Below are 27,977 nucleotides of genomic sequence, written 5' to 3'. Positions count from 1 at the left end.
CAGGGGCGCCAGTCGACCATCGTCTTTCGTCGACATTTGCAACGAAAGGAACAGATACACGGCCGTTGTTTATTCGAATTGCGGTAGACGAGCATTGATGATGATGACCCCGAAATGTTAGTATGCGGGACGTTCGTTGCTGGTGTGCGCGTGGGGGGCTGCGGATTATTCGGGTACGGGTCCGTCGATGTTGGGCACGTCCACGAAGCTGACCGTACTGTTTCCCGCTGGCGCAGCCTCGGTCTCGAAGAGGAGAATGGTGTTTTGTTTTGGGTGTGGAGCCAGCACCACACCGGGAACGTAAAGGGTGACCTGCGTAGTTAAACGTAATCGAGAGCGGATACATTAAATCGTGTTATGAAAACTCGCGTTACACGAAATCTGGCTTTATTGAAATTTATTCGAAGAGTTTCACGCCCCCCCCCCCCCCCCCCTATTGAACTGAGAAAATCATCTCAGCCGTTCGTGAAGTGTCTCTCATAACGAAGCAACCAGCTTCCGTTCCCAATAACTTTGTACTAACGATGGGTTAGGTAGTTTAGCGATTTCATTATTTAATGTGGTTTAGTGACACGAAGGTTGACGCGAAGAGTTATTGTGAGAAGAAATTTCAGTTCACTTTTCTCAGGAAAACGGATGGGTTCTTTTTTGCTTGAGCAATATAACAATGGAATCAACCAAGAAAACTTCCCTTTGCATGAATTGTCCAGGTAAAAAACTACAGGGCGTATTTGGAGTGTTTCACATGGTTCTTCACCAAGACACGTACAAATTATGATCGTCAAATGTTCTCTGATACCCAGCCCGAATTTGGAATACTATATATCTAGAATTAATCACTGTAAATTGTAAACCTTGTTGAACTGGAAAATATCTTTTATAATGTCGGGCTGTATATTTTTTTTTGTCTCTGTGATGCTAACTGCTCTCACCGTGCATATTGTACCCCAAAAGGTTGCTTCCAGTAATGAAATAAAGCCGAGAAGCTGTAGGCGACGCCAACCACAGTCAGACCTTTTCCCAGGCTTTTTGTTGGTGCTCCCAACATCTGTGCTATGTTGAATAAATGGACTCTGACTTTTACAAATACCAAAACGATCCCGCCTGAGATAACAGGCCAGACTTCTTGCTGCGATGCTCGGGTCTTTTATTCGTTTTTGTGTTCTCATTTCCCTCTTAAGTACGTTTCATGTCTCGGTTTCTTGGTAAGGGCTTCCTGGGGCGCTTTTGGGTTCTCGTAGCACCAAATGACGTTACACGTTTATCAAGCCAAGTCTAACGACTGATTTATTGGCCGATTTTGTAGTATTCCCCTTATATGTGAGCTTGCGTCTTAGGAAGTTTCTTTTTGTTTTTTTACTCATGATGAGCCCGCATACTTACTTATAAGATGGCAAGCTTCCTCAAGATACTCTCTTTTGAGGTGCATGTTAGCAAACCTTAACTACTCATTTTTCGGCCTCCTTTACTTCCCTAGGGCGCTCAAACCTCAGGTACAAAAGCCCACAATTTTAGTACCCTCAGCGCTCAAGCGTCGTAATCGATTGGCTATAATTCCCGCCTCAGGAAACTTTCCGCGTCGCATATTTACGTTGCTGACAAGAGCGTTTTATTTTCGAAAAACGCGCTGAAATTGTCCTCGTACGCATGCGTGGATGGATGGTTGGTTCGGCACCACTGAAGACATTCCACGCCTCTTATATCCCACTACTCTAAACACGCTAAGTAAAAAAAAAGTATACTTTTTTTTCTGAAGGTGTTCAAGGTAATTTATATGGTTAAATTTCTTAACCATCTCGCTTAAACGTGAACAAGCCTCAAGAAACAACTAATCTGGTTGTATTATTAGCGAACAAGCACTATGAGGATCAAAGAGTAGAGAACTCTGAAGTCTCTCCGCGTACTCAAAAGCTTAGCACGGAGTTACTTAATTACCTTAAAATTAACGCACACCTGCAGACACGCATTGCAGCAAGCAAGAATTTAAGCTGAGTCTTAAGTGCAAACCTTGAAGAGAAAGAAGCAAACGCCTGTTTGGAATAACACAACGACGCAGATAATTTCGTACCTATATATAATGAACCTGCATCCTGTCAACCCGTTAGTTTTTTCTTTCATCGGCTCAATACCCAGCAAACCACGTTACGTCGTGCAGATATCCCGGAGACGTCAGCAATCGACATTGCAGACGTCCAGGAGACGTACCATTGGGGTCGGTGTTACATATACTCAACGTTGCTACAACCGCAAAAAACCCATCCAAATAACGCGAAGGATAACGTCCAGTAGACGTCTCCTGGTACTTTTATACGCTGTTTACGGGATGTTTCTTTAGTGGTACGTCTTATGGATGTTGTCGTGGTACGCATACAAGACGTATATAGATGTCTGTTCTACATTGGTTTTCTGTCTTTGGCACAAGCATTAGTTTTGTATATTCATGACTTGTGTACGTTAGTATGATATTGTTGAGATGAACCTGTATGCCTGAAATTTACATTCTTTATACATTATTTCGAAGTTTGGCCAGCCCCCTTTCCAAGGTTGCCTGCGTGTTGTGGGCATTTATACCTCAAATACAGTTTTACTAGCTATTCAGGACTGTTTGCTGTTACTTGTCACCTGGTTTCTAGATTAATGTGTTTCCACTTTTGAAGTGCTGCATACTGCATAAAGTCTCATATGTGAAGTGCCAAGCTGACCACACACTCTCGCAGAAGCACACGAAGCACAGCTCTAAACAAGAAATGTCGCATCGAAAACAAGAGGCAGTAAGTAACAGCAAACCAGTCCTGATCAGCACAAGCGCCCTGGACACTAAGGCAACCACAGTGGCGTCATCGAATTGTACCATACAGCACGGCTGTACAGACCTGCAAATAAACTATCACAGAAACAATTCAAAAATTAATCTAATTAAAATGACAGTCTCCCATCCTATCTGTAAGTACCTGCAGCTGGGTAGTAAGAACGCTTTCAAAGCACACATAAAACACAAAAGAGTTCGGGTAAAACAGTTTATATTGACTTCGACATTATATACCATGCTTTCGGAACACAACCACTTTAATTTTCATTCCTATCTGCCCTAGACCACAGGGTACACATTACACAATTACAAGAATAGAACAGATATTCATGACAATAAACAAGTCACACACAGAAAGGTTGACAAAAAATAGGGAAAAAAGCAAACTTGTAAACCCAGGGTACAAGCACAAGATAGCTATCCAACTTGAAATATCGCACATTAAAATATTTGGGTGAAAAACAACGCAAGAAAAGTGTGAAAACAAAGAAATTATTGAATGGTGGTTATAAAAACACAGCAAATTTACGGAACTAAATAGTTTACATCTAGTGAAAAGTTTGTGGAACAATAAAACAAAAGCACCTAGGAAACACAGAAGTGGTGTTGTTGAGTGGTGGTTGTGAGTGCCATACAAATTTAAGCTACTTTAAACAAACCAACACCTAGGGAAATGGTTATGATCTATAGAAAAGGTGTGTATAAAGAAATGACTGTACGGCGGTTACAAGAGCAGTAGAAATTTACGTGATGAAATGATTCACACTTAGCGAAATGGCAGGACAACAATAAAACAACAAAAAACTTTAGAAACAACTTATTCAATTCTGGTTAGGAAAACAAAACGTTACACTATTTCAATATTTCACACAAAGTGATATGATTTGGGAACAAACGAAAAAACGGGGAACACGGAAATGATTGAATATTAGTTACAAGAAGCCAGATTTACTTGACTACGTGATTCACACCAAGTGATACGCTCAAAGAACAACCACACAAAATAAAAACGCACGGGAGCACGCAAATGATACAATACTGGTTCAATGTTGCATGCCTCCATCATCAGTTATGGTAGGGAGTCTTGAACAGTTTGCGTTCTTCGTTGTGGTGCGCAAGAAACTGCCAAATAGTTTCAGACCGGATTGCTGGCAAAGTGAGTAAAAATTTCATGGTCCAAAGGCTGAAAGAAATTTAATACCGCTTCTAGCAATAAAAACTAAGAAGCCGCAGGTTGTCGACAAAGCTGATATTTGCGCAGGATGGACTGAAAATAAAAATCGGGGCCGTATACATTGTCTGGTGAAAGAATTTGATGTCTGTAACAACACGAAGATATCTAGTTACACACAATGCAGGATGCCACTCACAGGTGGAAAAAGCGTGTTCCCTGTTTTCCAAACCAGGAGAAGTCCTGCGCCAAGTTGACCGTCAACAGTAGCTTGAGCAGGCGCATTGTGCAGACAGTTGCAGTAGCACCTCCCTTGCAAGCCAGTTCATCAATCTAGGCATGGGTACAGGAAAATCTGTGTTGTAATACAGATTTTTAAGACTCGTATAATACGGAATGGCCGCTTACATTGTCCCTGAAAAAGAGAGTGCATGACAGCTGCATGCTACCGGTACTCGCCTACGGGGCAGAAACTTCCAGGCTAACTAAAAGGGTCTAACATAAATTAAGGACGACTTAGCAGGCAATGGAACGCTAGAGGATGGGTGTAACATTAAGGGACAGAAAGAGAGCGGAGTGGATATACTTTAATGCCAGCATTGGCACTACTAAGGCAACTTTAACACTATGAGAGCTAATGTGAGGTACCACTAAATATAAGAACTACATTTCGTGAATGGGGATTTTGAGGACATTTTAGCACAGCTACAGGTCCCATCTGAACTGGCAAAATATTTTTCTGTGTCTATCCAAACCGCTTGGTGGATTGAAGTGACAATATATACACGGATGAAGCCATGTCCACAAAATGTGGCAAAAGGAAACATGAACAAAACCGGACAACGTCTCTGCCATGGACGTATACTTCGTGCAGCAGAATGGCGAGGTGGGCTAGTTGGTATATATGCATAACTAAACCTTCAAAAAGCACATCACTGAAACATTCGTCATGTTGTCCTGTTCGCCTGACCTGCTAGGCGTACATTTTTAGTTGAAATACGTTGTACAGCGGGAAGCATCAAAGTAGTGCAAGAAATTTTTACAGCACAATCACATTCACACATAGTCTAAGTTGCACCAGACAGCAGCCTGCAACATCCAGACACCAGAATCATACTGTGCCTTAAACCTGCGAAATCTCAAATGCTGTGTTACTCTGATCACCAAGGTGTGTTACACATAAATTCATTAAGCTGAAAATTCCATAAGTGACAGAAATTTAACAGCCATTTTTGAATATTTTTACTAGGTTCTGAAAGGTTAATTTACGTTTGCGATGCTGCAGTAAGAGTACGAAGCACAACCAGCGCTGCTCATACTACTGTACCAGTTACGGCATGCGTGTAGTTATGACGTTACAAATAGATTCGGGTTGCATACACGTTGTTCATTCCGACATTTCACGACCAAACTGAGCGTTCGAAAACATTGAACACTCAATGGAAACGCGAAAACAGCATCCAGATTGCATTTTAATCTAATGCTGTGCTCTCGGAATACCCTGGATTAGTATTTTATTTTAATGCTACACGAACGGCAATCATTCAATGTATTGTGCGCGTTTTTTAACCGAAAACTATAATGACGAAAAAAACGGCATCTGCAGAAACGAAACAAAAACCAACATCACGCTAAAAGTACACGATGTGCGTGTAACGCATTCGCACACGCACTTATATTCGCACTATCCGGCTTCCCTTATTTCATTTCATATCAAAACATTCGCCTAGCAAAACAGGACAAAACACAAACACTTCACCAAACACAGGGCTAGAAACTGCGCGAGAACTGATTCTGTTTACAAACGCAGCAGCCAGGTACAAAGGTCTACCGACAAATCTCCGCAACGCACAAACCGAGTCCCTCAAATCGTTAGGGCTAACCGCTTACGCGTACCGAAGTTCGAGAGCAACTCTGCTACGTTAAATACATATGACAATAAAACAAGGTTCACTAGTACTCGCTTACCTCCACTACTTGGCAGTATTTCTTCGTCCGGTAGATAAATCCATGGTAGTCAAGTCACCGAAATAACGAAAGTTGAAGGCGTGCACGCCCGTGCCGTCACCGGCCTGTAGCACGCGTATCGATACGGAGTGCAGTTAATACACTGTCGGACGATCGGACTTTGCGCGCAGCGACTTCCTGTCTGTGTTCGTATGAGGGAAAAACTAGTTCCTGAAAGACACCCACCCTGATAAAAACGCGTTGCGAAATATATGGCCAAGTTATTGGTAAATAAAGATATTAGTTGCCATTTATATACAAGAAAAGCTTGGGCGTGAGTATTTTTTAAAGAAAATAGTACTTGTACCTAAAATCTAGATTACGGCATTTAAGGCAATTTCAGGGTATGCGGTGGAAATGCAGCTGCCGTGTGGTTGTGGGCGCCGTAATTTTACGCTTTGTTCTGAGGCTGCAACCACTTGCAGAGTATTTTCTGCGCGTTCGCGCGTCGACATCGCCCCGCGTTGACGGCGTCAGCAAAATGCACGGCGCCGTGAGCTGACGCGGGAGGAGGAGGAGGGGAAGAAAACTTTGAACGAACAGGTAGATCCAGCTTAGAAGTGGGCGGGGACCTAAGTCCAGCACTCCGTTGGTGCGGCCTGCCATCTTCGCCCTTTCAGCGAGTTAAAGCTGCTTACTTAGGTCCGAGCTGGCAAGTTCACTCTCCGACTGCTCCTATGTAGCTACGCCGATGTCTATGCTGCTCGCCAGATATCAGCGTCGACGCAGCGCCAGAAAGCATCCGAAAGCACGCGACATCGTGCGGATTCCATGTTCATCTCCTGGTTTGGGGTCATTACGTTCGCAGAAAACAATCATTTTTTTTAACGTGCGGTAATTTGGTGCCTTCAGGCAAATTACAAGCGATTTCTGGTCGAAACTGCGCAATCCTCCGTGGCTAGCTTGGCTTTAATCGGGGAGATCAGGGGATTGAGACAGCTTTTTGCCAGTTAAATACGGGAGCTCTCGCTACATCGCTTGTAGTGTTAGCATGGAGGGCTTGTCTGCAAGATTGGTGCGTAACGAACAAAGTTTATCAACGCCAGAAATCTAGCGGTGCATTCAATTTCATTCGCGGCTACCGTAGCCTGCATAGGGGGAACGATGAAGCGCGAGAGCTTTTCTTGGCTTAAATAAAGGAGCTTTGGTTACATCACTTGCAGTATTAGCATAATTGACCTCGCCTCCAAGATCGGTGCGGAAGAAACAAGCGTTTGCACTGCCGAAATTTGTCAAATACGACCAAAACGAATCACCCGACAATATTCGTTGGCAGCCTCTGTTAAGCTACCAAATTCTTGGGTACACGCATTGTTTCCTGGCGTGGTCGAGTGGATTGGAGCTATGGTTCGAATCTTAGCGAAGTCTCACGGATTTTTTTAGTTTTTTTTTTTTGCAATGAGGGTGTCATCGACTTTTTTTTAAGGCAAAAAAAGGCAGAGTACCTTGCCGTTTAACCTACAAGTGACGTTTGACGGTAAGCTCAGTATCAAGGAAGCCCCGAAATCTGCTTTGCTCACACTTTGAATGCATGAAGCTGCAGTCGGTACGTAACATCAAGGTTAAATCAAGTAGCAAGTAAAGTTGTGCTAATTGAGTCTTCATTCATCATCCTATCTTATTTTGTTCATATTTGACGGCAATGACCCCCGCGCTCCTCCCCCCCCCCCCCTCCACCCATCGAAAAATTCCCCCGCATTTCCCCGAGGGGGAGAATGTGAAAGTGCGAATGCACGGTTGTCGGCCCGCTTGCGGCGCTTGCGCTCGGCCCCCGCAGCCCACCGCCTCGCCTTCTCTTCCATCTCTTCCATCGGGTTTGTAGTATCACGTGTACACCACGCAGTTATCAAGCCGCTATAACGCCGCTGAGTCGCCAACGCACGCCGCTGACGACGTAGTTTGAATGCGTTAAAGATATAAGGCGCGTCACTAACACTGATATCAGCGTCGCGTCCGTGGCTTGGTCGGTAGAGCGTCGCGCTGCGGCCGCAAAGTCCTCGGATCGAAACCTGGTGCCGGATGCTGTTTCTTTTTTAAATATGGAGGAGCACTGCGGACGTCGCCGCCGCCGCCGCCGCCGCAGGCGGTGGTTTGGGGTCGCTTATAAAGTGCATTCGCACTTAAAGAACCTTGCAAGGCTCGTTGGCAACGTCGCTTCTAAACGAATTCTGCACTAAGTCCCTGCCTCTCTCCGTGAGGTTCGGTATTGGGCAAATGTTTTGAAGGTCAAAGGTTAAAAGCAATAGTGGTGGATTACAATACTTGCACAAAACCCCTCGGTACAAAACCCTTACAAAACACATTCAAAACCCCTCGGTAACTTCAGTACAGTACGGCTGCGGAAAGTTTGAAAATAAAGTGTAGCAGATGTAGCTAAAATAATTTAACTGCGATAGACATGTTCGAAGTAAAAAACGGACATACCAGAAACATCTGAACAACGTCAGCAAAATATGTCTAAATACCGTCCCCAAATGAAGCAGCAGCAACATCGAGAGTACGTCTTTAGCAAAGTTGAAAGAACGTCCGACATTAAGGTACCAGCAACGTTATGTCAACATCCAAAAATTTTCATTAAAATATTGCACGTTGTACGGATGTCTAATAGAGATACTGCTGGGACATAGACGTTCGGATCTTTTTGGGACGTCGCAGAGATGTTAGTGGTTTGCTGGGTAGTATTTCCAACACATTGTATTTTTTCGTATAAATAATCAACTGAAACTGAAACTGAAACTTCCGGCTACAACATTAGCGACATGAAGTGGCGGTGTTCGAAACAAACTCGTGTCTTCATATACCTCATTCGTTTGCACCATATTTAATTTAACCACCCCGTAATATTTTGACAGCCCAAACTGAATTTAGCCCTTTCAGAAGGACCCTTTTAAGATATCAAAATCACCGTCGAAAAGATTATCCATTTAGCATGTTTGCGTACCACGGTTGAATGAATCGGGACCAACACAAAGCGAAACGTTGTTTCTTACGTGCCGCCAAACCGTCCTGAGACTCACCTGAGGCCCAATGCTGGGCCAGTAGCGACCCAAGTTGAAGTTGTTGACGAAGGCGACACCCTTTCCCCAGCCCGATGGGTCGAGGAAGGTGTCGAGCACTGGCTGGCCCTCGGGCAGAACGAACTTCCCGAAGAATGCGCCGGGAGCCGAGCAGTGCCCTTGTGGCTGCATCGTTGAGGATGCAAGGACGTCTGTGAGTTGCCTCACAGCCTCTGGATTGCTGAATGGCAGGGCTTCCATCGTCCATCCGGTGAGCACGTGACCATCCAGGGTCACATCGCCGAGTATTCCCTGCGACGGATGAGGACAGTGAATGCTCTTTAAAAAAAGGCCGTAAAAGACGGGTGGCGATTGATCGATTAACCTTCCGAATAATGGAATAATGGTTTACTTGCGATTAATTTTTTAACCGGTTAATCGCCTGAAGTCATGCGAGCAAATTGAAACAAGCGTTCCGTGCTGAAATTCTGCACAAGCGTGTCGAGGATCATAGTCGTGTTCAAATAACCCGCCTAACGCGACAAAAGAAAACGTTCTAATTATGCTGAGCGACGATAGCTCATACCGAAAGGTTATAGCTAAACGAGCTAGAAACTGGCTATGCTTAATACACATTTGCAAGGTACAAATATCGGCGCACGGGCGCTCGCACCATTTGGCCGCTGTATAAACTGACTCTGTCGTAAGTAAGCAGAGATTAACTTGCTTCCCTTGCATTTAAAGCGAGTGTTGATGTTCTTCATTCGAGAAAAGTGTCAGCGACGAATGCGGTGACAAATGTCTCTCCCGAATCAGTGCCATGATGGTGACCTGCTCATCTCATCTGGAATGTCTGCGATCAGGCGGCGAGAACATAGATAGTATTTTCATCATCATCGTCATTACTATTATTATTATTATTATTATTATTATTATTTATAAATGATGTCGCGACAATATTTAATGATTGTAATTTTCTTTTATATGCCGATGATGTAAAAATATTTAAATCTGTTTCCAACTCTGCCAGCTGTTCCGCTCTCCAGAGAGCAATCTCGTCCTTCTCGCATTGGTGCTCATGCAACAAACTCCTCATTAATACATCTAAAACTAAGGTAATGACATACACAAGAAAGACTGACAACATCTTGTTTCCCTATAACATCAACGGTGAATTACTCCCACGTGTGGTAGAGGTTAATGACCTAGGCGTCACTTTCGACAGTAAACTGAGCTTCTCTCCACATATTCAGGTAATTACTTGTACAGCTCTTCGATCGCTTGGCGTTGTCTGTCGCGTGTCCAAGGAGTTCAAGGAGCCGATTTCTCTTCTCAAGCTCTACACAACTATATGTCGTCCTCAGCTTGAATATGCATCTGTTGTCTGGAACAGCACGAGCAAAACAAACCGTAAGCTTGTAGAAAGGGTCCAAAATAAGTTCATATCTATCTTCAACCATCGCTTTGGCGATAGTAGTAATTATAACCCTGGATCGCCCTGTTCATTGACGCTATCATGCTTAACTTCCAGGCGGAACAAGGCTGATATTCTCTTCCTCTTTAAAATTATGCACGGCATAGTGTCTTGTGGTGAGCTGCTACAGCATGTTCGTCTTTATGTGCCGCAAAAGTGGACCAGGAAACATGATACCTTTTGCAACCCCAATTGTCTGCGTGTCTTGTGCCCTGTGTGCCGACTGCAATGCACGTACAATCGGTACTCGGATTACCTTGATATATTTAATGATTGCCCTACTCTGTTTCGCAAACATGTCTGTGAGTTTGTATTGGCGTAACTGCCAACTTTTGTTATTCTGCATTTGTCTTTTATCCTTGAGTTCATGGACTTAAATGACTTTCATTCCGTAACATCAACATAAGCTATCCTTTCGTTTTTTTTTGTATTTTGTATTTTGTTTTGTATTTGAAAGATGTGTACATTATGTTTCGTGTGTTTCTGTTTCCGTGCGCCAGCACAAAGGCCGACCCCGGCTGTTCCTGGGCACGCAAATAAATGATTGATTGATTGATTGATTGATTGATTGATTGATTGATTGATTGATTGATTATTATTATTATTATTATTATTATCACGAGCAAAAATATCACGAGCAAAACAAACCGTAAGCTTGTAGAAAGGGTCCAAAATAAGTTCATATCTATCTTCAACCATCGCTTTGGCGATAGTAGTAATTATAACCCTGGATCGCCCTGTTCATTGACGCTATCATGCTTTTTTGTAGGTCTTTCTTTTCTTTTTTGCTCACTGAGTGTTTATTAACAAATTGTTGATGTACTACAGTGCTGCATTTTCCCCTCTGAGTGCTCCAGCACGAAGGCCTCCGCTGTTCCTGGGCACTATAATAAACATTGATTGATTGATTGATTGATTGATTGATTATTATTATTATTATTATTCTCTACCGGCGTGACCACCAGCTTCCTCTACCGGCGTGACCACCAGCTCTATATAGAATCGTTAGAGGCTGCTGCGTCTCAGAACCGGCTGAATTCTGGAGGTATGTACGCGGCCGTTCTAAGGCGTCTAAAGAACACGTTAGCCTGCTTAATTCCGATGGTGAAGAGGTTGAGGATGTTGCCACCAGTTTTGCTCAGTACTTTCATTCTGTCTTTCAACTGCCAGATGGCAACGACGAACGCCTATCGTTTAATAACTATAATTTGAACACACTTAGGTTCGATGAAAAAATTGTCAATGATAGCCTTCAACGGATGAAACCATCATTTTCCTGTGGTGCAGATGGAATTCCAGCAGCCCTCATGAAGGCTTATGGGAACATTTTTGTGCCTGTCTTAACTTTCATTTATAATAACTGCTTACTTTTAGGTAAATTTCCTCGTGCATGGAAGATCGCTCGAATTTTTCCAATATTTAAGTCTGGTGATAAGTCAGCCGTTTCTAACTATCGCCCAATCTCACTCCTTTGTGTCGCCTCAAAACTCTTTGAGTCAGCTCTGCACAAAGTTCTTGCTGCCTGCGTCAAGAACGTTGTGATACCAAATCAGCACGGCTTTTTCTCGGGTCGATCGACGGTCACAAATCTTGCAAGCTTTATGACACAGGCTTCGGCTGCAGTTTGTGAAAACGGCCAGTTGGACGTTATTTATTTTGACCTCAGTAAGGCGTTTGATGTGGTGAACCATCAGTTATTAATTAACAAGCTTGCTAAGTCCGGTGTAGACGCAAGCCTTGTTGCCTTGTTGTCCAACTATCTCCTTGACCGGTCCTTTTATGTAGATGTTAACTACAAAAAGTCTAGTGTTTACCCTGCAACAAGTGGTGTACCCCAAGGTTCCGTGCTGGGTCCATTATTGTTTTCTGTCTTTATCAATGATGTTTCAACAGTGTTAACAAACTCTTCTTTTCTTCTCTATGCTGATGATGTCAAACTATTTAGGCACATTAGCGGTGTTCAGGACTGCTGTGCCTTGCAGAGGGATGTGTCGGAATTATCGGTCTGGTGCAGGAAAAACTGCCTAATTTTAAGCCCCACTAAAACAAAGGTTGTCACCTACAGCCGGAAAACCCACCGTCTGCTGTTTTCCTACAGTATTGAGGGAGCTCCTCTGCAAAGGGTTGAGGAGATTAGGGACCTAGGGGTGCTTTTCGATAGTACCCTCTCTTTTTCTCCTCATATTAGGCTCATCACCCGGCGAGCACTCCGAAGCCTTGGAAATGTGTGTCGGATTACAAAGGAATTCTCTTCTCCAGATCCATTTCTAATGCTATACAATGCAATATGTATACCACAGTTAGAATATGCTTCTGTTGCCTGGAACGGCATCTCCAAATCTAGTAGTGAATTAATAGAACGTGTGCAGAAGAAGTTTTTATCCATATTTAAGCACCGTCATCACAATCACAGTTTTCATCCTGATTCTGACTTATCCATAGTCCCTTCCATCCCTTCCTTGAACTGCAGACGTATGCGTGCAGACCTTACATTTCTTCACAAAATTGTTCATGGTGACCTTTCTTGCGCAGACCTGCTTAACTGTTTAGAGTTTAGTGTACCACAAAGGCCCACCAGGTCGCATCGCCCGTTCTTGACCGCTGCGCGCAACTCCAATCATTCTCCTGTGCGCAGAATACAGAATTGTTACAACCGCTTCTTTGAACGCCTTGACATCTTTCAGAAATCCTTTACAGTTTACCGTACAACGCTGTTGAATACAGTATGTTAAACACCTATGATATGTCTGTCGTTCTTTTTTTTCTGGAATTTGATTTCTCTGCGGTTGTGTCTATCCAACTGATAGTTGCCTATTTTTGAAACTGTTTACTGTCATTTGTTCGTTTTTTCATTTGTCTCTACACTCTTGCCGTTGTTTTTGTTGTATTACTGTCAAACTCTGTTGCTCTGCCTGTCGTGTGGCCTTTACGACGGGCAGAGCAACATAGGCATCTTCTTTTTTTATTTTTTACCTGTACCCAGGCTCCGCCTGTGCTTTATTTCTGTCATTTTCACTACTTCAATTTGTGTGTGTCTTGTCGCTTGTTTGTTTCTTGCTATATGTTTCTTGTATTTTGTGTATTTTTTTTTTCATGTAACTACCCGTGCGCCAGCACTCAGGCCTCTGGCTGTTCCTGGGCACGTAAATAAACATGATTGATTGATTGATTGATTATTATTATTATTATTATTATTATTATTATTATTATTATTATTATTATTATTATTATTATTATTATTATTATTATTATTATTGCAATTGACCAGACATTACAGTTTCTACTGATTGTGTAATGTTGCCTAAAATTACACTATGGTATTTTTATTCTTCTTTGAAGTTGTAGCTTCTTCATATTTTTTGCTCGCTCACTGTTCTTTTGCCAGCTGTTGATGCATTTCATTGCTGTCTTATACCTTTTCTGTGCGCCAGCATGACTTGATTGTGTAAAGTCGGTTGGATTGCACTATTTTATTACTAATCTTCTTTGCCGTTTTTTGTAAGTCTTTCTGTCTTTTTTTCTCTTTTTTTTTTTTGCTCACTGAATGTTTATTAGCAAATTGTTGATGTACTACAGTGCTGCATTTTCCCCTCTGAGTGCTCCAGCACGAAGGCCTCCGCTGTTCCTGGGCACTATAATAAACATTGATTGATTGATTGATTGATTGATTATTATTTCGCAAGATGGCGCCTAGTGCGGATTTCTGTATTTTGTGCTCCCAGGCTTTCTTCGGTAAGCAAAAGTTTTTCCGGTGTGCCGCCTGTAAAAAACGTGTGCACGCGAAGTGTGTGGCGTGGCCGGACGCGGAGCTGCAACTTCTGAAGTCTGGTGCCCGGCCGTTCAAATGCAATCTGTGTGAGACGGCCGAGGCCGCGGCTAGGCCTAGCGTAGCCAACGACGACATCGGCCCGTCCGCAAGCAGGGCTCCTTCCCCCTCCCTTCGACGAGACTCACCGGCAGTCGTCACGAAAGCCCCGCCGAAAGCCCCGCCGTCCCAACCGGTTGACCTTGGAGGGGAAGCGGCCGGTCTTCGCGCACTCCTCATCGACGCGCTGGACGGCATTTCTTTCCTCAGCGACCAAGTGGCCCGGCTGCGGGAGGACAACGACCTCCTACGCCGGGAAAACGCGCAGGCTTTCGACTGTCTCCGTCAGGGGAGGGAGGGTGACCGCGCCCATTATGCGCAGGTGGTTGCCTCCTTGCGAGCGGAGGTGTCCTCCTTGCGTGCCCAACTACTTCACCACCCCGCCGTGTTGCCGGAAGGAGTGCGTCACAGATCGGGGCAGCCTTCTTTTGCCCAAGCTGTAAACAAGGAAGTGTTGCCTTCGGCTACGTCTGCTCCGCTGCAGTCGATGTCTTCGGCTTCTCCTGCACTGCCTCCTACTCCGTCCCAACTTTCCCCGGTGCATTCTGCGCCTGTGCTTGACTGTCTCCCTCCTACTGTTGAGAAGAAGCGTCGAAGCCGGGCATGTGTAGGTGCATCGGACACATGTGGACTGGTAGTCGTTCCGCAGCCGAAGCGCCCCAAAGCAATGTTCGTTTCAAAGCTTTCCCCATCCACCACCTCTGCTAGCCTTAAAACCCATCTGTTAACCTTAGGTGTCTCGCCCTTGAACTGCCGACGACTGAAAACTAAATTTGAAACGTACGCATCCTTTTATATTTCCGTCAGTGAAGAGTTTTTCGAGCGCTTGATTGACCCCGCTGTTTGGCCGAAAGACTGCCTCTTTAAGGAGTTTCGAGGCATGTTTCGCGAAGGCATGCTTCACAGCTCTGAGCGCAACACATCAGAAAAAGAATAATGACTAGTTTAGATGTTTTTTATCAGAACGTGCGAGGTCTTCGAACTAAGGCGACTGAATTTTTTGGTAATGTTCTGGCTTCTTGCTTTCCGTTAATAGCTATATCTGAAACTTGGTTGTGCCCTGATATTCTATCCAATGACTATTTTCCTCAAAATTACCATGTATATCGTAATGATCGTGCCTTAACTGGATGCAAACAAAAGGGGGGCGGGGTACTTCTCGCAGTTAACAAATCTCTCCCGTGTGTGCTACGTAGCGATATTGAAAACGCAGGTGAGTCTTTATGGGTCGAAATTCATATCTCTAAAGCTGAAAAACTTCTAGTTGGTGTTTTTTACGTTCCTCCTGATGTAGTTCCTGACGCGTTCAATAAGTTAGTCTCCTCCATTGAACAGGTGCTCACTACTCATTGCGACCTCAAGGTCCTCCTCCTTGGAGATTTTAACGCTCCTGGCGTTCAGTGGAGCCACCTCACCTGTTCCCACTACAACCACCACTTTCAACAGAAGGGTAATAGGTTACTAGATTTTTCGTCTTTCACTTCCATGGCACAGCGTAATCACATAAAAAACTGCAGTGGAAACATTCTGGACCTGTGCTTTTCAAACTTCGATGGCGTTAATGTGTCGCGCTCTGATTGTGCTTTAGTAATACCCGACAAATATCATCCTCCTCTTTCTATTTCCTGTTGCCTTCCTACAATGCTCCAACGTTCTGTAATTTCAAGCAATGCGCAACCTCGCTACGCTTTCGCCCGGGGAGATTACGTTGGGCTGTATGGCTACTTTTCTGCTGCCCCTTGGTCAACAGTCATTGACCACTCTGATGTCAATGAACAAGTTGACCGTTTTACTGAGATTGTGCTTTTGGGTATGAAGAAATACATCCCGCAATATTTACCAAAGAAGTTCAAGTTCCCACACTGGTTTTCTTCTGAATTGCGGGATGCCCTGAAACTCAAAGAACGCGCGCACAGAAAGATGAAGCGCTCTGGTGCGAATCAGTTCGTTCAGGAGTTCCGGCGCCTACGTGCCCTATGCAAAATATTGCACAAACGTGATCATGCTTTGTACCTGGCGTCAGTTGAAGCTAAAGCAACTCATCAGCCGGGAGCCTTCTGGAAGTACATTCATTCTAGATCTAGTACAACGAAAGAATCTATTCGTCTACTGGATTCCAACGGCGATGAGGTTGCAGATGCGGCCGACTGCTTTGCTCGTCAGTTTTCTTCTTTGTTTGGGCTTAGCGGTGGTAGTGATGACGGCAGCGTCTCTTGTCACCAGGACGGTTACTCCGCTTGTTTCCAATTGGATGAGAACATCGTGCGGGCCAGCATCAAGCGGCTAAAGCCCTCGTTTTCTTCTGGGCCAGATGGTATTCCTGCTGCATTTCTAAAAACGTATGCAAATATATTTGTTCCTGTGTTCACCTCAATATTTAATAACTGTCTCCGGTCTGGCACGTACCCTCGATCATGGAAAATCTGTCGTGTATTCCCTGTTTTCAAGTCAGGCCCAAAAACCGACCCCATGAACTATAGGCCAGTGTCGCTTCTTTGTTCTGCCTCTAAAATATTCGAGTTATCTCTTCATAAGGTCTTGTCTTTTTCACTTAAACACGTCCTCATTCCTAATCAACATGGCTTCATGCGTGGTCGCTCAACTTCCACAAACCTCGCATGCTTCATGGAGCAGGCTGTCCCAGCAGTCATTGGTAGAAGCCAGCTTGATGCGGTCTACTGTGACATGAGCAAGGCCTTTGATGTAGTCAACCACTCGTTATTGCTTGCCAAGCTCATTCTGTTAGATGTTCACGCTTCCTTAGTGGGTCTTATACGTTGCTATCTCCAGGAGCGTTATTGCTATGTAAGTGTTAATGATCAAACATCATTTAGGTACAAAGCAACCAGTGGTGTACCCCAGGGCTCCGTTCTGGGCCCCCTTCTTTTTTCCATTTTCATTAACGATGTTGCTTCTGCCATTAAAAATTCTTCTTTTTTGTTGTATGCTGATGATGTGAAAATCTTCAGAGAAGTGCATAATGTTCAGGACTGTAATTCTCTTCAGGCTGATATCGTGTCATTCCATCGGTGGTGCACCAAAAACGACTTAATTTTGAACCCCTCAAAAACGAAAGTTGTTTCCTATAGTAGGAAAACTCAACAGCTGCAATACTCCTATAAAATAGCAAGCACTGCACTGCCGAGGGTGACCGAAATTCGGGACTTGGGAGTACTATTTGATTCTTCACTGACTTTCTCTTCCCACGTTACACAAATTACCGGACGCTCTCTTCGATGTCTGGGTGCTGTCTGCAGGTATTCTAGAGAGTTTAAAAGTCCTCTTCCTTTCTTAAAGTTGTATTCGGCTCTGTGCTTACCTCTTCTCGAATACGGTTCTGTTGTTTGGAATGGAACTTGCAAGTCCAATAGTGACCGCATCGAAAGGGTTCAAAATAAGTTCCTTTCTATCTTTAGGCACCGTTTCCGTCATGTACAAGAAGACGCAAACGGCAGCACGTCTTGTCTCAAAAGTATTCCTTCCCTTTGGTGTCGACGAATGAGAGCTGACATTATCTTTCTTTATAAACTTCTTCATGGTGATATTTTGTGTGATGACTTGGTTGCACTTATCAATGTCAACTTGCCGAACAAACTTTTCCGAAGATTTCGAACTTTCAGAACAGATGCTTTAAGTAAACGATGCTCGTCCATCTGCAGAATACAATGTGCATATAATGAATATTCCGATCGTCTTGATATATTCCAGAGCTCTTTGTCTTTGTTCTCTAATGAATTGAAAACTGTTGTAACTTAAGTGCCTTTATGTCATTTATGTGCCGTATTTCTGTTCAGTATTTATTTTATGCAAATCATCATCTTGCTTGTTTGTTTTTCACTTTTCCTGATTCTGTGTTGCTTGAATTTCTGTCGGTTTAAGTGTCAGTGCTTGTAACGCTGAACTTCGTTTTTCCATTTTGAAACTTCCTGACATTTTCTTACAAAACCTTTGTTTTATGTGTATAATCTATCTCCGTCATGTGTATTGAGTATTTGCTTGTGTATTTTCAATTTTTCACGTGCCTTCAACGTTTTGCTGGCCGGGTGTCATGGCTTCTAACACTAGGCTTCCTTTTTTTTTTTGCTGTTTTGCTGTTTTGCTTTCTGGGATCTCTGTAACTATTTTTATCTTATTGTTTCTTTCATATATACGGTTTTCTGTGTTGTGTTGTCTTGATTTTAGTTTGTTTTTATGAATGCTTGTATATGGTGTACCAGTACCAAGACCCTAGGGTTGTTCCTGGGCACCAAAAATAAAGGTTGATTGATTGATTGATTGATTGATTGGTGTATCTGAGGGATCTGGTCTTGTGGCTGTCAGCCGTCGCAAGCCCCCAAAAGCTGTGTTTGTAACAAAACTGGTTCCGTCTACAACTTCAGCTCAAGTTTTTGAGCACCTGTCCGGTGTGGGGGCCGCCCGGATTGTGTGCAAACGTTTAAAGACGAGGCATGATTCTTACGCCTCTTTCTACGTCGCTGTTGACGACGCGTGTTTTGAGCGGCTCAAAGACCCTGCGCTGTGGCCTCGGCACTGTCTTTTCAAGCCCTTCCGTGGTGAATTGCATGAAAAAATGATTCATGCAGAGCAGCAATGACTTGATGATGATGGCAGGTAATAGTAGCTTTGATTGCTTTTATCAGAACGTCCGTGGACTTCGCACAAAGTCAGCTGAATTCTTCTCAAATGTCGTTTCTTCTTGCTGGCCTATAATCATTCTAACAGAAACTTGGTTGTGCCCGGACATAAGTTCCAATACCTTGTTCCCTCCGCATTACCAAGTTTTCCGGCATGACCGTGACCCGTTGCACGATAAACAACGGGGCGGTGGTGTGCTTATTGCCCTACATGACTCCATCAAGTGTAAACGCCGCCTTGACCTTGAATTAGAGAGTGAGTGTATTTGGTTAGAGGTGTTTTGTGATCGGGGTGAACGGCTCTTAGTGTGTACATACTACATTTCCCCCGAGACACATGCCAGTGAGTTCAGAAATATCCTTAACACAATCGAAACTACAGTAATATCTCACAGTGATCACCATTTCCTTGTCACTGGGGACTTTAACGCACCGGGGATTTCTTGGGAGACTCAGCGGGTCAGTCAGGCGTCTCACCCAATATCTCTGAAGTGTGACTTTCTATTTGATTTTATTTCCTTTACTTCCTTGCAGCAGTGCAACCTCATTAGGAATTCATGTGGGAACGTCTTAGATTTGTGTCTGACTAGCTTGGAAGCTGTCGACGTCTCGCGCAGTCATACTAACCTTGTAAAACCGGACAAGTTTCATCCGTCATTACATATTTCATTGCATAAGGTATCTCTCCTCCATTACAGTCCCCCTGTTTGCACACCAGGAAGCAGTAGTTATGACTTTGCTCGTGGTGACTACATTGGTTTATTTCACTTTCTTAGTAACACTGATTGGTCACCAATAGCTACCCTCAACGACGTTGATGAACAGACCGATTTTTTTACTGAAGTTGTTCACGATGGCTTGAGGAGCTTTGTTCCCCGAAAATTTGAAAAGAAAGGCAATTTTCCGCGTTGGTTTTCTGCTGAACTTAAACGAGCTTTGGGGAGGAAAAATCGAGCGCACAAGCAAGCTAAGAAAACGGGGCAGGAAAGGTGGCAGAATGAGTTTCGTCAACTCAGATCTCTTTGTAAATGTCTGGTTAGGCGCGATAGGTCGAATTACATTGCCGCGGTTGAGGCTGATGCAACACGCAATGCAAAAGCTTTCTGGGGCCACGTCCGTTCTCAAACATGTAAAAATTCACCTGGGAACATTAACCTAATCGATGAACGAGGAGAGAACATATCGGACGTTGCCAATGCCTTTGCGCGACAATTCCGTTCCACTTATGGCAACAACAGTGCAGCTTGCCCCCCTCCACAATCTCTAGGTTACTGTAAAAACTCAGAAGTGTTGGTTTCGGAAAGTCTCGTTTTGAAAGCTCTGAAACAATTGAAATCGTCATTTTCATGCGGCCCTGACGGCATTCCTTCTGCCGTACTGAAAGCGTTTGGTGATATCCTAGTTCCAGTATTGACGTGTATATTTCAAACTTGTCTCAAGTCTGGCAAGTTCCCCGCTCGTTGGAAGAATGCAAGGGTTGTTCCTGTATTTAAGACAGGTTCTAAATTGGACCCCACGAACTACCGACCGATATCTATTCTATGTGCTGCTTCTAAATTGTTTGAGTCAATACTGCATAAACTACTCACATTCAGTATAAATACCACATTAATACCTGAACAGCATGGTTTTTTCGCGGGCCGATCGACCACTACCAATCTCGTCAACTTCATGCTGCATGCTTCGGAAGCTGTGCAAGGGAGAGGTCAACTTGATGTAGTCTACTTTGATTTAAGCAAGGCTTTTGATGTCGTCTGCCACGAGCTCTTAGCCAAAAAACTATCTGAGCTTGATATACAACCATCCCTGATATCTCTTATATGCAATTATCTATGTGATAGGTCATGTTCCGTGCATGTAAATGGACAGTCTTCTCTTTCCTATGAGGTCACCAGTGGTGTCCCTCAGGGCTCAGTGCTCGGGCCACTTCTCTTCTCAATCTTTATAAATGATGTCGCGACAATATTTAATGATTGTAATTTTCTTTTATATGCCGATGATGTAAAAATATTTAAATCTGTTTCCAACTCTGCCAGCTGTTCCGCTCTCCAGAGAGCAATCTCGTCCTTCTCGCATTGGTGCTCATGCAACAAACTCCTCATTAATACATCTAAAACTAAGGTAATGACATACACAAGAAAGACTGACAACATCTTGTTTCCCTATAACATCAACGGTGAATTACTCCCACGTGTGGTAGAGGTTAATGACCTAGGCGTCACTTTCGACAGTAAACTGAGCTTCTCTCCACATATTCAGGTAATTACTCGTAGAGCTCTTCGATCGCTTGGCGTTGTCTGTCGCGTGTCCAAGGAGTTCAAGGAGCCGCTCTCTCTTCTCAAGCTCTACACAACTATATGTCGTCCTCAGCTTGAATATGCATCTGTTGTCTGGAACAGCACGAGCAAAACAAACCGTAAGCTTGTAGAAAGGGTCCAAAATAAGTTCATATCTATATTCAACCATCGCTTTGGCGATAGTAGTAATTATAACCCTGGATCACCCTCTTCATTGACGCTATCATGCTTAACTTCCAGGCGGAACAAGGCTGATATTCTCTTCCTCTTTAAAATTATGCATGGCATAGTGTCTTGTGGTGAGCTGCTACAACATGTTCGTCTTTATGTGCCGCAAAAGTGGACCAGGAAACATGATACCTTTTGCAACCCCAATTGTCTGCGTGTCTTGTGCCCTGTGTGCCGACTGCAATGCACGTACAATCGGTACTAGGATTACCTTGATATATTTAATGATTGCCCTACTCTGTTTCGCAAACATGTCTGTGAGTTTGTATTGGCGTAACTGCCAACTTTTCTTATTCTGCATTTGTCTTTTATCCTTGAGTTCATGCACTTAAATGACTTTCATTCCGTAACTTCAACATAAGCTATACTTCCGTTTTTTTTTTCCCCCTTTGTATTTTGTATTTTATTTTGTATTTGAGAGATGTGTACATTTTGTTTCGTGTGTTTCTGTTTCCGTGCGCCAGCACTAAGGCCCCCCCGGCTGTTCCTGGGCACGCAAATAAATGATTGATTGATTGATTGATTGATTGATTATTATTATTATTATTATTATTATTATTATTTTCCCCTTATTCCATGTCTGGTTTTCTTTACATGTACATTCCTTCCATGCTCCTTTTCTTACATACAAGCTATCTTGATTCGCTCCGTTTCCGTGCCACTAAACTTTAACATTTATGTATATTTTTGAAATTATCTCTGTATGACGACCACTGGCGTGATGTCACATGCCTTACTGCAAGGCACTGTACTTGCTTTTGTATGTGTGTGTTTGTGTTTTCTGTTGGTGCATGTATATTCTGGTGTACGACTCTGTGTAATTTTTGTGTGCGTGTGTCAGTATCGCTGTCCTCTAATTGCATTACGTGTGAGGTGGGGGCATCTTACATTGCCTGTTTTTTCTTTCTATTTTCTTCGTGTGCCAGCACAAAGGCCCTCCGGCTGTTCCTGGGCACGTCAATAAACGATTGATTGATTGATTGATTGATTGATTGATTGATTGATTGATTGATTGATTGATTGATTGATTGATTGATTGATTATTATTATTATTGTTGTTGTTGTTATGATTATAATATTATTGTAAACGTTCTTAAAATGTTATTTCTGGTTATTTTTCTTCATAAGCCAATGCAACCAATTATTCTATTAATTAACCGATTAAAGCCAAACGATAAATCTGATTAAAAATTTTAACCAATGCCCAGCCTAGGGCCGTATTTAGAAACTCCTTACGAACCATACTACCCCGGGGTAATGTACGTAGACTTTGCCACTAGCAACTGCATGGTTAAGAAACTAACTAAATGTAGGAAGTAGTACTCACTAGATCAACATTCTGCTTATGACAAAGTTATGCATGGCCACTTAGAAAGCGCATGTAGCTCAAAAGGGTTTTATCGCTGGTAATTTACTAGTTAAGGTAGTGGTGCTTACTGCCTGCTTCAGATAGTAACCCTGACTAGGGCTGCATTTACTACCTGCACTTACTAAGAAATCATTTATAATGGGACTGGTTACTTTTTAGTCTTCGATTAGTGAATTCTACAGCCTTTTTTTTTTAAGCGTGAACGCTCTCGACGTTTTCAAAACTGGCGCCAGTAAACTGCGAGAAGTGGCGCTCTTCGATTTCGAGTCTCGCCCTTTCCGCGGATAGCCCACGGCGTAACCCGACGGTCCTCCGTGCAGTGGGAATATATAGGAAAAACGAATGTGGGGTTGCTTTTGCAGGGGTCCCTGTTGAATACGGAAGTGATAATCGAAGAGCCCCAACTTGGCGGGATGAGGAGCTGAATGGCAGGGCAAAGCGCACTCGATCGAGAGAAAACCATCTCGATAAGCACTTTTGAGGAGGCTATCTGGCAGGTTGTACATTAATCTCATAAACGTAGAACGAGTGTGCTATAGTCAACCTGTAGGCCAAGACACTGGGTTCCTCATTGACCAAAATGTACGTCGTATGGAACTTCGAAAAAACACCAGCTTTACCTGACCTCTGAAATTTCAGCAGCTAAAGTATCCTCCAACAACCCAGCACAAGTTTCATGAAGAAAATTGTCTCTAAACTTTAGGTGGGTGCCTGTCGCCGGTAATTGCACTGACGCTCGCTGTATATTGGCGGTCAGCGCGAACACAGGCGGCGCTGCGAAGCGCGCCCCCGTGACGACAGCTTAGGGATTCTCGCATTTGTCGTCTGCTTCACTCAGGATCGCTCTCCCTGCTGTTTCTTTGCGCTCGGTCAACGTCTGATGCTTGTCCGCACCAGAATTGGCGTGTGGGTAACTTTTTATCATAATAATAGGCTTAAAATCGCATACACTAAAATCGCATACACAATTAAAGTATAGTTTTGGATACCGCTACGGGAGAAACATTGCCGACGCCACCCCATTCCTTGCGAAGCCGGTCGTGTGCGGAGCGCGAAGAGTCCGAGCTGGGCGTCAGCTTCTCATGTAAGCATTCGAACAAAAGGAACAGTCAGCTGCTAATAACCGACAACAGCGAAAATGGAAGACCAAAACAAATTCTAGGCCTTCAGGGCTGTCGGCTTTAGCAGAAGGCATCACGATTCCCGGTTATCATATGTAAGGTAAAACAGTTTTTGCAACCTTGCCGAATGCTCGAACGCGTTTTGTCACATCACTTTACGTTGTCAAGGCATGAAAGTTTGCCGACATGCACTATAGACTGCAAAAACTGTAGGTTGAGTTCCAAATAACCCAGTGTGTATATACGCGCGTGCTGATTCTATACCAGGCATCTAACCAGTATGGAGGTTTATTGAGCAAAACGAGTCACGTCTTCGTTAAATTTATAGTAACACATATATGTTTGTTAAGACCTGGAGGGATATTTCGGAACATTTTGCGCAGCCATATCTTCCCGATATTCGGATATGCGTTATAGGAAAACCGCACTCAGAGGAGGAGGAGGAGTAAGGAGAGGAGGGGAAAACCTTATTTAACAATAAATAAATCTGGTTAGTGGGACGGGTCCTCAGTCCAGGACAAGAGAGTAAAAGTAAATTTCTTCAAATCATAGAACGCCATCCCGAGTAGAATAGGATTTGTTCTTCGGGCCTGGAAGGGTTGAAAAGCAATAAAGAGCTACTTGGAATTCTTCTTCGGTTTCGAGTCTTGTAATATATGCAGGTATACTATTTATTACGTTAGTTAGCGAGTATATCATGCCTTCAACACCGTAATCATTTCATCATTGTTCGAGTTGAGAATCAGTTCGTTATGATATCGATATAATTACGATAGAAATTCGGAGCACAAAAGCCGCCTTCGAGTACTGTGGACCACGTTGTTTAGGGCGCGATCGCGGTTGCGTAGCACAAACCTTCTCATTGTATTTGCATGTGAATAAACAAAGCACGCTGCGGATATGCACCTTCTTGCACACAGCCATAATGAAAGCCAATTTGTGAAGAAGGGAATGTATGCCATACAAAATGGAGGAAATATCCACACGACCTTTGTGAGGCTCCCAAACATCCCGAAACCTCCTAATAAGAAGTTGGTGACGGCGCAGAAAAATTAATGCGTTGGGCAAAAAAAAAAAGCAAGAAACATTAATCCGATACAAGACAAAAGCGAAAGAAACAGAAGAAAGCGGCTTTATTTCCTGCTGTGCGATGAGCGTGTAGAGGCCGCTGCTTGGTGCGTAGTATTAGACTGTTAAGTCTTCATAGGAGCATCTCAAAAGTACTGCAGGGAAGCCTACGCATTTTGAATACTTATCGAGAAGCTCTGATCGCTGATCCTCGCGATTAAGCAAGAAAGGACGAGTTACACACGATCTTCTGACCGATACTCTGAAGAAAGTTGTTCTCTATCTCTTCGTGTGTTGCAAACTTGTGGGGGATACAGCTTCAAATTATTCAGATGCGTCAGAAGCTGGCAAAATAACTGAGTCGCTAGAAATACGCTTTTTAACGCACTACAGCAACGAAGCGGGCGATTTCTAGCCCAGGCACTGTTGCCCCTCACAATCGGAATGTAGCAGACGACAGCGGCGCGAATCCCTAAGCCGACATCAGAGCCAGGGGGCGCCACTCAAAGATCTCACCGCCAATACGGTGTTCAATTTTAGCAGACGTAATAGAAAAAGGTTAAAACCAGGTGCAACATAGTTTTCTTCACGCGCGTACATATGTCTTCCCCTGCCAAAAAACTCGATTGTAACAAAAGTAATTCGTATAACTAAACGAGCATTTTAACTGTAAATTTTGCCCCCGCGCTTATCTCAAGAGATTTTCCGCGAGAACTAAATACAGGTTGCAGACTAAAAAAAAATACCCGCATTTCCCTTCCGTTTTAGGAAATATGCATCCAATTAGGTTGCCTGTAAATTAATGGGCGTTACGCGTCACGTTTCGCAACTGATGTGCGGTGCTCAATGTGGCCTTGAATCTTGGCAATGGAGCAAAATTTTGCAAGCTCATCTCTCTCGTCGAAAAACTAATCCTCATAGTTTTCGATTTGAGCTAGCGTAAACTTAGCCAATATATTTTTTCTTAATTCAGTAAATTACTGAGCATCATCGTGTTTTATTGTGTGCGGTTAGACACATTAACACATGCAAAACAGGACGCGAATTTACCTTTCACCTCATTCCGTTTTTTTTTTTTTGTTATTTGCAGCAGATAAGATCGCACGCCCGTTTTTTAATCTGGTACCAATCGAGTAAGATGATTACAGAAAAAAACAAATATGCCAACTCACCTTCATGTCATGGTTACCGGCTCCGTAGTTCAGTCTCCCCGTGTTTTCGACAAGAATGGTTACATTCTCCCCTTTCCGCACTATAACAGGTACGTCGTAGACGACCTGATCTGTGCTCAGCACCGTTCGGGTTTGCGCCGTGAACACGTAGCCTCGATTCTTGATTCCCGGCACCGCCAGGTTGGCCGGGCTCCTGGGACGAAACTGCACCGTCGCGGTGTACAGCACGTAACCGAAGGCCTGACCGAGCTCCTCGAAGCTCTTGGGATGCTCAGACGTCACCGGCACGATGTAGCCTCGCTCCCGAAGAAAGGCAAGGATGGCTTCCAAAGATGCGCATGTTAGTTCCACGGGGCCAAGTTTAAGCTTCGGCGCCGGGACCGGCAAAGTCCCGTTGGGAAGAGGGAGGTACCGCCCGACTACGTTCCTTATCTTGAAGTATGTATCCGTGGGATCGCCAGCCTCGGTGAGGGGCGCGCCGTAGTCGTAGCTGGTCGGCTGCGGGTGGTCAAGCGCGCCGTTCGTGAAGGCGAAGTTCGTGCCACCGTGGAACATGTAGAAGTTCACTGATGCGTTGAACTGCAAGATTTCCTCGAAGGTCTTCAGCACCTTACCTTGATCGACCCTGACGTGCGGCCTGCCCCAGAGGTCATTCCAACCGGGATAGTACTCGGTCACTATGAGAGGTCCCTTCTGCATCGCCCTCCGGACGGTTGCAAATTCTTTTGAGACGGTCGCCGCAGAGCCAAAGTCGGCCGTCACTAGTGTGCCTTCCACGTAGTCGCACTTGTAGACCGCGTCTCCCGGACCGTCCGTCCTGAAAAGCACTACATCTTGTCCCAAATGGCGCCTTGTAATCTTGGCGAGGTGTTCCATATACCCTCGGTCGCAGGCAAAGTACTGCCCGTACTCGTTCTCAACTTGCACCGTGATGATGGGACCTCCGTTCTTGTAGAGGTACGGCTCAACCATCGGAAGCAGGACATTCAACCATCTGTCCACTGCCGCGATGTAAGAAGCGTCCGAAGTCCTGTACTTCATGTTGGGGTTCACCCTCAGCAACCAATATGGTAGGCCTCCGTTGTCCCTTTCGGCGCATATGTAAGGTCCTGGCCGGAACACAACGGAGAGTCCGACCTCTTTCGCTGTGTCCAAGAAGCTCTTGAGGTCGTAGTCGCCTTCGAAGTTGTACTTTCCTGGTTCAGGTTCGTGGCCACTCCACTCGACGTATGTCTGCAGGGCGTTGAGACCGGCTAGCCTCATCTTTTCCATGCGATCTTTCCAGTACGGCTTGGGAACCCGGAAGTAGTGGAGGGAACCGGAAACATAGCGGAAAGGTTCGCCATCCTAGAAGAACTGGTTGTTTACGTAGTCGACTGTGAAGGATCGAGCCATTGGGGAGCTCTTAACCGCCAAAAATAACCTCACGAGCAAAACGAAGAGAACGCAGAAACGCGACATTTTAGTGGGCGTATCTAGGACGCTCACGGTAATGTGGCAATTTGGCAAAGGCGATCGAGTTCTCCTTTTCGCTTTTCTGTTGCTTATCAGTGGTCGAGAGGAGAGTGAAGACGACGGGCAACGGCTAGAGATCACGTGGGAGAGGACGAAGATACCTGCGATCGCTTTGCCATTTGGAGTTGCGTGACAGTAAAAACTATTTGTGCCCCTTCCCAATCACCCTTTTTGACGTGCACGAGGTCTCAAATCACGTAATAAGAGAATGTGCGGGTTATACAGCACCTTGGACGACCTTCCTAGTGTCC

General features: G+C 44.2%; 1 protein-coding gene across 1 annotated transcript; it reads right to left on the bottom strand.

Annotated features, from left to right (window-relative positions):
• Window positions 1–57: 57 nt before the first annotated feature.
• On the bottom strand, window positions 58–27,501 carry LOC144163219 (beta-galactosidase-like). The gene is made up of 3 exons (XM_077694077.1): window positions 26,212–27,501; window positions 9,005–9,295; window positions 58–312 (listed from the first exon to the last, which is right to left on the bottom strand). Exons 1-3 carry the CDS (start codon window positions 27,481–27,483, stop codon window positions 166–168), a joined length of 1,710 nt encoding a protein of 569 aa, XP_077550203.1. The 5' UTR covers window positions 27,484–27,501; the 3' UTR covers window positions 58–165.
• Between the last annotated feature and the right edge of the window lie 476 nt (window positions 27,502–27,977).

This window comes from Haemaphysalis longicornis, unplaced genomic scaffold, assembly GCF_048455015.1.
Source record: "Haemaphysalis longicornis isolate Haplotype H1 unplaced genomic scaffold, Haemaphysalis longicornis Haplotype H1 scaffold_12, whole genome shotgun sequence".
Taxonomy (NCBI): Eukaryota; Metazoa; Arthropoda; class Arachnida; order Ixodida; family Ixodidae; genus Haemaphysalis; species Haemaphysalis longicornis.
The sequence above is the reverse complement of the archived record's forward strand: the minus strand, read 5'-3'. Positions and strand labels throughout refer to the sequence as shown.